The 10,880-nt window shown below is 40.3% G+C and overlaps 1 protein-coding gene across 1 annotated transcript; it reads left to right on the top strand.

The window, feature by feature from the left end:
• The first annotated feature begins 415 nt into the window (after positions 1-415).
• Positions 416-10,192, top strand: LOC139452230 (FAST kinase domain-containing protein 1, mitochondrial-like). The gene is made up of 7 exons (XM_071233632.1): positions 416-474; positions 2,240-4,562; positions 6,121-6,237; positions 6,760-6,864; positions 7,598-7,679; positions 8,149-8,263; positions 9,437-10,192. Exons 2-7 carry the CDS (start codon positions 2,378-2,380, stop codon positions 9,503-9,505), a joined length of 2,673 nt encoding a protein of 890 aa, XP_071089733.1. The 5' UTR covers positions 416-474; positions 2,240-2,377; the 3' UTR covers positions 9,506-10,192.
• Positions 10,193-10,880: the final 688 nt, after the last annotated feature.

Genomic DNA, 10,880 nt, shown 5'->3' with positions numbered 1-10,880 from the left:
TCCAAGGGATGTCACTCTAAAATACTTCCTGTTTGGGAAGTGTGCTTGCTCCAAACAGCGTTCCTAAAGGTTCAAGAAAACGGCGGGTGGTAGCACGCGCAAGTTGGAGCTCTTTTGACGGCAATGATTTTATCGACTACTACTCCAATAACTCGGTACTCACGCTTAATGCTACATTTAAAATGCAGTTATGATGAGGATGCAATGAACACTTGGAACACGAAACATTTAATTAATACTTCGTTCGGTATGGAAAAAGTGAACTAATCACGATGGTTTGAATCATCTGTGAGGAGACACTGTTTCCTTGTCGTTTTGGCTCAGTTAGCATTATACGCGAGACAGCTTTCAAATTGTCTCCCTTTGAACATTATTTACCAGTCGATAAACTCGTCATATTACATAAACACCATCACGTGTTTTGAATGTCACTTCGAGCAGTGATAAGGACTGTAGAGTAGCACTTCTCAAAATGTAAGTGGTGGAAATTAGCATTTTCGTAGCCATGGTGATCAAACCATGGCCTCGGTCCCCGATCTCATATTTGTATAACGGGACGTGTTGATCTAACGAGTTGAGGGGCATTAGGGTAGCCTAGTGGTTTAAGACCAAGCTCGGCAATCCGGAGAACCAAAGTTCCAATTCTCCATAAGTGCACAAAATGTGCATCTATTTCTGGTGCCTTTCTCTCTCTAAATCAATTCAGAATGTCTTTCATACAGTGTATCATAACTGCCATACCACTGATGGTATGGGAAAGATGTCTGTTCAAAAGGCAAAGAGCGAATTTAAAAGTACAGATCTGCAGACATGGTAAATTGTAACTTTTAAAGTTACTGGTATTAAATCTTATCACAGTAACTACACAATTTAATATGATTATGATGAACAAATTGCAATGAAATTGTATACAATACTTAACATGATGATTCCCTGCATTACATTCATGTTCGCAAACTTGCCTGTGCAAAAAACAAGGACAAACCATTCCAGTTGGTATCTGTCTTCTCACCCGATGTATTAGTTTGATAAACTCTCACAGTTTCATCACCAGCTTCAATTTTCGTTCCATGTGCTGTACAGAGTTGCGTCCCTTGGGCACTCCAGAAACCTATGATTATGGGTTCAAATCCCAGTTTGCCCTGATTATGTTTCAGGTTTTGTAGGCATCATACTTCAGGCTTTTGTCCCATATTAAGCTTAGTAGAATACTGTTTAAAGCTGTGTTAAACCCAACCCACTCACTGACTAATTTCATATTATGTAAATGAAGGTACATATTTATCATGTGTTTAGTGATTGAGAATTTTATAGTGGAAAACATTTTCCCAAAGGTTTTACTATATATGTCACTGTCAGGTCTGTTACGATTCACTCGCATTTTTGGTGAATCGAACCATATCCATTCATGAATTGAATTCATTATTCGCAGCCACTAGATTCGAATATTTATGAATGTGCAATCATGTGCCTACAAATATTCAAAAGAAGATATTATATGCATAGATTTCTTCAAAGACAACACTCTTATAATATTTAATTTGATAGTATTGTGGTCACTGGTCATTGTCGCATTTGAGCAGATACTTGTACCTGGTTAAGTGCAGTATATAAATGTTTATCATCCAAAACTGGCTCCCTTAGGAGATATCGCTTGGATGAGATCAAGCGATATCTACACTGTAGATATCGCTGCAATGAAATTACATCACAATGCTTTGCAGACCATTGTGACATCACTGGTTACCATGATGTCACAATCAAATGACATCACTAATGGCTCTGCTACTGAAGCTGTTAGCAGTACTTTTTACACTGAAGACACTGCTAATTATTGTTTACAAATTGAAAAAGTTGGATGAATGATTTTGGATGATGAATAAAATCTCACCCTCATGTCTTTTGATATCAAATATATCAACACTCGTTGGTAAAAGTGGCAAAAATCCTTAGCAAGCCTCGGAATTTTTCCACTTTTATCAACTTGTGTTGATATATTTGATATCAAAAGACACTCGGGTGAGATTCTCTATATAATATATTAATAATTAAGAAACCATGTCAAGTAATTTATGTTATTATTGTTTCACTTAATTTAACAAGTAATACATCAACTGCTGACTTGTTATTGTATTCGTGAATTAATATTCGTATTTGTAACCCTATAATAATGATACGAATGGTATTCGCCTCATAGTGTATCCGTTGCAGCCCTAATATATGTCATCTTATTTTGCAGGTACAGTGTGAGGGGTTTGTGCTGGGGTGTGTAAGAGGCATTAATGCAGAGTTCCATACAAGGGTCCTGCTCCCCCCACCCAAAACAAAAGCTAGCCCCACCCACTGCCTGAAGGGTCAACTCCTCTACTCAGGTGACATGAACTGCCTGTGTCGCCTTCATCGGAGTTCCGATATCAAAGCTCTGATAAGGATGTGTGGAAGATACAGACTGTCACAATGTCACATTAATATTACAAAAGAATTGTCTCCCTTTGGAATCAACACAAATCGAACAGCAAATGTATCAACACTACAGAAAAGGCAAAAGGTGACAGCTAACCAGGCCTCTGTGTTTCAGAAACAACATGTTTTCAGAGAAACTACAAGTGATGCAGTAACAACTGATCCTAATTTTGAAATAGAAAGAATCTTTCATTATGTTCAAAGAGAACTGAAAGCAGGTAGGCTTACAGGGAAGGACTTTTCCAGTATCATTGAAGCCATACAAAAAGCCCGATACAGAGAGTTGTATAGTGTTCCTTGGCTTTACTCCCACTCCCCGGATGTAACACTGATGCAGATAGTTTTAAATAAAGAAGTGAAAGCGTTCCTCGGCCCTGTGCGTGATCATATGACTATGCAAGAGTTTCTGAGGGAATTGACTCTACGATCGTGTGAGATTCCGCATGAGGACTGCCTAAGTTTGTTGTTGCATCTGAAGTATTTGGGCATGGAGAAAAACGAGGTTGTGACCAAGCTTCTTGATAGGATTCAAACCAGGATAGGACAAATGGACATTGAAAGTTTAGCCACACTTGCTGCGGGCTTGAGGAGTGTGAATGATGTGGATGAGGAAATACTTAAAAAAATGATGTCCAGAATACAAGAACTGCTCGACGAAGGCTTCGAAAAGGTTGATGAACAGCTTGTGAGGAATATGTGTTTGTTTCACATCTCTCAGACTCCTTGGTTGAGCTCACAACTGTCCAGCAGACTGCTGTTCAGTGTGGTCGATATGCTTCAAAAGTTACCAAATGTGTCCAACTCTGACATTTTAGGAGATCTGCTTAGATATGGGAAGCGTCTTTTCCTAATGCATTCCATGCCCAAAAAGACGATATTTCAGTTGGTGGACTATGTTATTTGTCAACTTCCAGATCATATTGATAGACTTGACTCTGGTGATATTGCATCTTGTTGCAGATGTTTAAAGTCAGTTCATAGGTTTGATGGAGCAATAGCCAGCGAATTGCAGAAAAGGAGCATGGAGCTCTTTGAATCATCATCAGCCACGATAGAAATCCGGGATATCGTGCAAGTGTGTCAGTCTTTCACCGCTCATACACCTCATCGAGTGAAAACTCGCATATATCCTCTGCTGTTGAGTAAAATGGATGATGCAGATGTCTATGCTCTCTCTTCTCTAGCAGAAATATTCCTTTACGCGGAGATAGATGACAAGAATGTAATGATGGCCTTTCAAAAACAATCTTTGCTTCTGTTTGACAATCTGGCTACTTTCAAGTCAAGGTTTCTTAAAGTTCTCCGACTCCTAGTAAGGAGGGAAGCTGAAAGTGAAACTATTCGAACAGAGCTTGTGGAGAAACTTATTCAGCTTCAGGGAGATGAAGTTCTCTTTAGACGGGCACTGATGTACTCCAGCACGCTAATTATCCTTTCAAATCTCAGGGATGAATTGCCGGAAAAGTTTGTCAGAAATTTACAAGCCAATATTTCTTGGCTACATCCAGAACAGATATGTTCAATAATGATCCGGATAAAAAGTCAACCATTTGTGAAACAAAATCCAAACCTGGTGCTGCAACTCCACCTGAGTCTTCAGAAACAATTATCGGAAAAGTTGGAGACTGTGAGAGAGTTTGATATGATCAACCGAGTCATTCAGGGATTGTACCTTGACAGCTCTACCAAAGATATGACGCCTCTCCAGGTACTGATGCCACACTTCGGTCAGGTGACCAAGTACCTGACCTCGACGCAGGTCTCCCCGCTTCTGGACACCCTTGAACAAGTTCTGTACTACGATCCCCAGGTGTCGGAGAATCTGGAAATGTATTTCCTTGACTATGGGTGGAAGATTAGCCCTAGTATTGCTAGCAGGATACTGGACTGGTTTGTTGTCGTTGGGTATAACCCAAAGAACATAGAGGCTTTCAGTGGAGTGTGCTGCGAGATGATGGATACTGCTCTCCGGAAGAATGATGTTCATGTGCAGGTGTCTCTGGCTCTGAACCTCTGTCGGTACCAGATCTACCCCGAGGTGCATCTCTGCCAAATGTTCACTCTGGACTATCTGCACATGTTTGATAAGATGCGAGAGGGTAAGTGTTACCAAGGTTGCTATTGGTATAGATCATAGAGATTGATAATCACTAACTAAATATTGATCAATTATCAATAAATATTGGAGAAGGAACTTTAAACAATATGCAAGAAAGTCCTGAAGGAAATCAACAGTTTTCACACCACTGGAGAGCAGTGAGACATTTATGCATAGATTACTTTGTGGACATTTGAGATCTTACAAAAACACCTGCTTTCCGTCTTCGACAATTGCCTTTTACTGACAATAACAAGTCTGTTTCACTAACTCTAAACTTTATTTTATCACAAGTTTTATGTAAGTTATTATCAACGCCAACAGTTTCATGTCGATAATCGTTAATATTTCTTCCCACCGACGATAATTCTGATTATCGATCTTCTCAGCCAGTCCTAGTTTACCTGTGTTCAAGAGTAAGCTAAGAGTCCTTGTCATAGCTTTAGTCTTAAAATTTAATGATTTAGGGATCCTTAGATTCACTGAAGCAGCAGACATCAAGGACCCCAGGACCTCCTTATTTGGCACACTGGTTACCATGGTTACACTGGCAATGTGCTCCATCCATCTTGGACACATGATTGACATTTATTGTTCAACATTTTTTACCATTGATTACTATTCCCAGAAATCATTTAAGATGATAATTATTATTGATTATTACAATCGACAAATCAGGCTAGTCTAGTTCCTAGCATCATCATGATCACGGGTAGAATTAATCTGGACAGTCTACCATGGTCTACCTTGTCAGGGACATAAATGGAAGTTTTCAGTCTGCAGTCATGATGTTGTCATTGGCTGATTTGTTTTATAAGTTCAAAGGCAGGGCCACTGGCATTAATTTCATGATACTTTCTAGACGAGGGGTCACACTCGCATTAACTTGTTGACGTATTGATATCATGCTTGACAGTACATGATGTGGTCAATGCCTGAAAAAATTGTGAACATGGGCCAGATTGCCTCTGGAGATTGATGAGTCTCTCATCATGAATTTTCACCTTGAATTGAAATCAGCATATCTACATTTCCCAAGGGTACTTTTAATGATGGCCTCATGGTAATTAAGAAACAACCGCTTTCTGTTCCCAGTGGCTCTAGACATGGTCGTGGTATGAGTGACAGGGTAATGTTATAAGCAGCATTAGAAATGTTAAACGTCCATCACTTTGTCTGAGTGACCCATGAAGATCCAGGTCAGAATAGGTCTTCAGCAACTCATTCTTGCAGTAAAAGGCGACTATGCTTGCCGTAAGACTAACAGGATCAGGTGGTCAGGCTTGCTGACTTGGTTGATGCATGTCATCGTATCCCAAGTGCATGGATTCATGCTCATGATGTCATTCATGGGATTGTGTGGTCCAAACTTGATTATATACAGACCACTGTCATATAGGTGGATTATTGCTGAATGCAGTGTTAAAAAACAAAAAAACAAAAAATCACATGATTAATAGCAATTCCACTCATCAAAGCATGTTATATGCAATGCCTGACTTCATTAAAACTCTCAAGGGAGTTAAACAAACAAACAAAACTTTGTTTGACCCCTTCAGGTGCAAAGAAAAGTCTCGAGTCTTCCATGATGCTGCTGAACCGACACCTGGTGCTTGACTGCCCACACCTTGACATCCCCTGGTTCCACGAGGACTTCTACGTCCAGTATGAAAAGCGTGAGTAGCAAAGTACACGCTACAGATACGGGACATCCCCATGGAGATTCTGAGTGAGAAGTGATCCCCTTTAAGGCATGCTGGTCATAATCGGGGACTTGACCAATTGGTTGGTCAGGCTTGTAGATGTGTAACGATATGGTGGGGTCGCGAAACAATATGTATCCTAATACTATGGGGGCGATACAATTTGTATCCTGATACATTGCTTTTATTTCATAAAGTTGGAATTGTACAGCAGCTGACACAATGTGGACTGGTTGATGGTGTGTCATCTAGGCCTGAGAGTGTGGATGTGTTGCTCCAGTTGTGTACAGATTGGCATGATACAGCTGGAATAGAGCTGACTTTAGGGTGGGGGGGATGAGTTTTGATGCGACGATACGTTTTTTCTCTATTGATACAAGACAATACATTGGAAAAAACAGATTACTTACTGCTCATTAATAAAGATGGAAGATGATGAATTCATGAACAGGACGAATACTTCTGATTTCTGTCAATCATGTGTATGTGTTGTAGACTACAACCGGCATCCGCGGAGACTGGAGTCCATGGTTAAAGGTACCGTGGGAGGGAGGGAGTACTACAACACCAAGGTCTACACGCCCTACCATCACTGCCTCGGTATGGACACCTTAGACACAAACGTGTTTTTGTTTCCAATTAAGAAACCAATCTGTTTTTCGCGTTACGGTAACCATTTTGTTTTTCTCACGTCTTCATCAGGAGGTATTGGTCAACAAGTTGCGGAAGGCACTGCAGTTATATGTGCAGAGTTGCGTCCCTTAGGCGTGCCAGAAACCTATGATCATGGGTTTGAATCCCACATTTGCGTTGCTTATGTTTCACCAAAGCATTAATCACCAGGCCTGCACACCCTTGAAGATCCGGGTTAGAATAGGTCTTCAGCAACCCATGGTTTTCGTAAGAGACATCTACACTTATCGTAAGAGGCGACTAACAGGATCGGGTGGTCAGGCTGGGTGACTTGGTTGATACATGTCATCGTATCCCAATTGCGTTGATCGATGCTCATGCTATCAATCACTAAATTGTCTGGTCCAGACTCGAATATTTACAGACCGCTGTATTACAGTTTCATAAAACTCCAAACAAGAACCTTCAACTCTCAGCATTTTTTGCAAGACTGAAGACATGTGATATGTTTGTTTCAAAACCGTTGGTAGGGTTGGTAGGGTTGGTAGGGTAGCCTAGTGGTTAAAGTGTATACTTGTCATACTTAACTTTCAGGTTTGATTCTCCACAATAAGTGAAGCCCATTGTGTAAAACAAACCTCACTCGGACATGAGTCGTCATGTTTAGACATCAAGTAATATGCCAGTTTTTGTATTTCAGATTTTGAGGTGTTGCTAGACTCCAGTGGTCAGCCTGTGAGACACTCATCCCCTGAAGATGGTGAAGACCGAGAATATCAGAGGTATACAGGACAACTCATCAAGTCTTTTCAATTTTTTAAGTCATGTGAAGTCTGTTGTGACTTTAGTTTAGTTCTGAAGGCATTGGTTATTTAAGAGATTCAATCAATTTGAATCAATTTTTTTCCAGTCATTTTTTATACTACAAAGTACTTTAAAAGAATTTTTGTGGTTTATATGAAATAGCAAAATTTTTTCATTTCATCATATTTAATAATCACTCATCAGAATATCAGTGATCACGGTAATGGAGTTATCAATCTAAGGTCGTTTTTCAAGTTGTTTTCATTTCCAAATTCAATTTAGTTCCATTAAATCTACAGGTAGCATAGCTCTACATTAGAAACATTGTATGTTTATCTCGAAATTGACTCCACCGTCAAAACCCAAAGTAAATTTTTGACAGTATCATCTCAAGTATATGTTGTTTTTTCAAGGTTGTTGTATATTATTACTGTCCACTGACTTCAGAGTTGCTATACTGTGGTATGGGAAGGACAGCTATCCTCTGAACAGCTACACGTTGGGCCACGACAAGACCAGCAAACAGCGCCACCTGGAAATCCTTGGCTACAAAGTTATCCCTGTATGTGTTGTATCAAGAGTGTGTAACGATGCATCATGAAATTACCCCACAACACGATATGCCTTTCCATGTTCTGGTAGATATGTAATTCTGTATGACAAAGTAATATTGACAAAGTCTTGCAACAACCCATCCTGTCAGTTGGGGTGGAGTTACTTGTACCTGATCTCCAGACAAAATGCAAGATCTGATGATATAAAGACAGGAGACCAAACTGGTGGCCTCTTCACGAAGATGTCTTAGCTCTAAAATTGTCATTAAGGTGTCGTCCTGAAAAAAATCTTACTCTCCACTTGTATTTTCCAAACACAAACAACAGATACTAGCATACATGTCTGAAACATTGTTTTACCGATTATGACTTGTGCCTAACAGTGTCAATAAAAGATGATAGGTTAGCAATTATTCCATACATAATGTTACATAAAACAACGCACCATTTACGTTTATTTCGGTTGAAACACAAGCAGCGTGTTTGCATGCTATTGCAATGAGGGGCGGTCGGGTAGCCTAGTGGTTAAAGCGTTTGCTCGTCACGCCGAAGACCCGGGTTCGATTCCCGACATGGGTACAATACGTGAAGCCCATTTCTGGTGTCCCCCCGCCGTGACATTGCTGGAATATTGCTAAAAGCAGCGTAAAACCATATTCACTCACTCACTATTGCAATGACCATGTGACCTTTTCTTGTCAGGTCAAGGGCAGTTAATTTAGATAGATAGTGAGTGTGGTTCCCCTTTGATGAGGAGTACTCTGTATGAAAGATATGGTGAGTGAGTGAGTTGGGTTTAACGCAACTTTTAACAGTGTTCCAGTTATATCGCGGCGTGTCAGCTTAATGTGGGATGAAAGCCCGAAGTGATGCAGGTCGCAGACGTTTACTACTTCGGTGAAACCCACAAGCAGGGGTATGGTGCTGATAAACCTAGAAACATATTTGGGCTGAAATGGGATTCGAATCCACAATCATAGGTTTCTGGTGTGCCCAAGGGATGCAACTCTGCACATTGAATCATGGCACCTCAGATGACTGCGCCACCCATGCCCCCTGAAAGATATAGAGTCTAATGGAGTGAGAACCTTGTCCATTATGTATAGCTGGTTGTGTTTGTTGAGTGTAATGAGAGATAACCGTTGGTTGAGTGTAATGTTTTTGCTCGTGTTTGTTCACAGGTGCCCTATTATGAATGGCAGTCGATGGGAGACAACAGAGAATACCTCACCAGGAAGATACAGAAGTAGACATGTCGTGTTCCTGCATCTGTGGATTCAAACAACTCTACATCATGTCAGATGATCAGATTCAAAGCAAAATTGTAGAAAATGGCCTGAAGATGACATCCTTTTCTGCATGTATTTATATACAATTGTGTTCATATGAATATGAGTGTCTAGTCAATGGCCTGTTCATGTCTGACTGCCTCCATGGTCTATTGCTAGAGCATCCGCCCAGAGAGTGAAAGGTCCGGGGTTTGAGACCCCGGCCTCATCATATTAAAAGACAATAAAAGATGGTACCTCGGTACTTGTTGTTACCCTGCCTGGCGCTAGGCCACTCTGTACCCATACTTTTGTTTAGAGTCTGATTCAAATAACACAACACTAAAACCAGCCGTCCAATCCATCTTTTATGATTTAAACAAACCGCGATATCATCAGTACCGGAGTGAACTTTTGTGTGCCATCTCAAAACAACCATCTTGCCATATGACTTCCCTCCTATCTTAGTACTCGGGCAAACCTCTTTTCCAGCTTAAAGTTCATATTTATGATTAGGTTTCTAGGTTTGTCAGCACCATACACATGTTCATGGGTTTCACCGAAGTGGTAAACGCCAGAGACCTGCATCACTTCGGGCTTTCCTCCCGCATTAAGCTGTCACGCAGTGATATAACTGGAATAACGTTAAAAGCAGCGTTAAACGGAACTCAGTCATATTTATGAAAGTCTGATTTGATCAAATACATCAAGGACTCGCTTGGAAGTTTCAGAGTAAATTTTAGCCAACTTCACATTTATAAGAGGCATTTGATTGGTTATTGATTTTAAGCTCTTGAGCAAGAGAGTGAGTGAGTGAGTATCGTTTTACAGCGCTTTTAGCAATATTCCAGCAATATCACGGTAGGGGACACCAGAAATGGGCTTCACACATTGTACCCATGTTGGGAATCCAACCTGGGGCCTTCGGGGTGACGAGCAAACACTTTAACCACTAGGCTACCTGACCGCCCCCTTGAGCAAGAGAAATTTAGTGGCAAATGGGTCCACTGTATTTATCGTAATAGAACGGAGATTTGGGGGATGACGGGGAATTTCGATGATGTGTGCTTCTAAAAAATCACAATGTGATAAAACGTGATAAATCTACTGTTGTTTTCCCAGCATATCAATAATTTGATCAGAATAATGATGCCTGGATTTACACAACTTGCAATTGCTATTTTATATATACTGTCAAGTACAAATGCCATGTGAAGTTTTAGAAATAAATACCATTTTATTTCTGTACAACTTTGTTTCATTATTGCACAAAAAAGATGATCTTTCAGATGGAGTCATTTCTAAGGCCAAAAAAATAATAGTCTTGGTTCTCAGGCGCCGCTGCTTCATTACAAAG

The sequence above is a fragment of the Haliotis cracherodii genome, unplaced genomic scaffold, assembly GCF_022045235.1.
Source record: "Haliotis cracherodii isolate W230 unplaced genomic scaffold, xgHalCrac1.p SCAF_10, whole genome shotgun sequence".
Classification (NCBI taxonomy): Eukaryota; Metazoa; Mollusca; class Gastropoda; order Lepetellida; family Haliotidae; genus Haliotis; species Haliotis cracherodii.
Note: the sequence above shows the minus strand (reverse complement) of the source record. Positions and strands in the feature narration are given on the sequence as shown.

Bases quoted from the DNA above. Each gene is read 5' to 3' on its own strand.
- LOC139452230 (XM_071233632.1), top strand. From the start codon at position 2,378: ATGAACTGCCTGTGTCGCCTTCATCGGAGTTCCGATATCAAAGCTCTG. The intron at 6,238-6,759 runs GTGAGTAGCAAA...TATGTGTTGTAG, and splicing joins CTACGTCCAGTATGAAAAGC to ACTACAACCGGCATCCGCGG. The intron at 7,680-8,148 runs GTATACAGGACA...CACTGACTTCAG, and splicing joins GAAGACCGAGAATATCAGAG to AGTTGCTATACTGTGGTATG.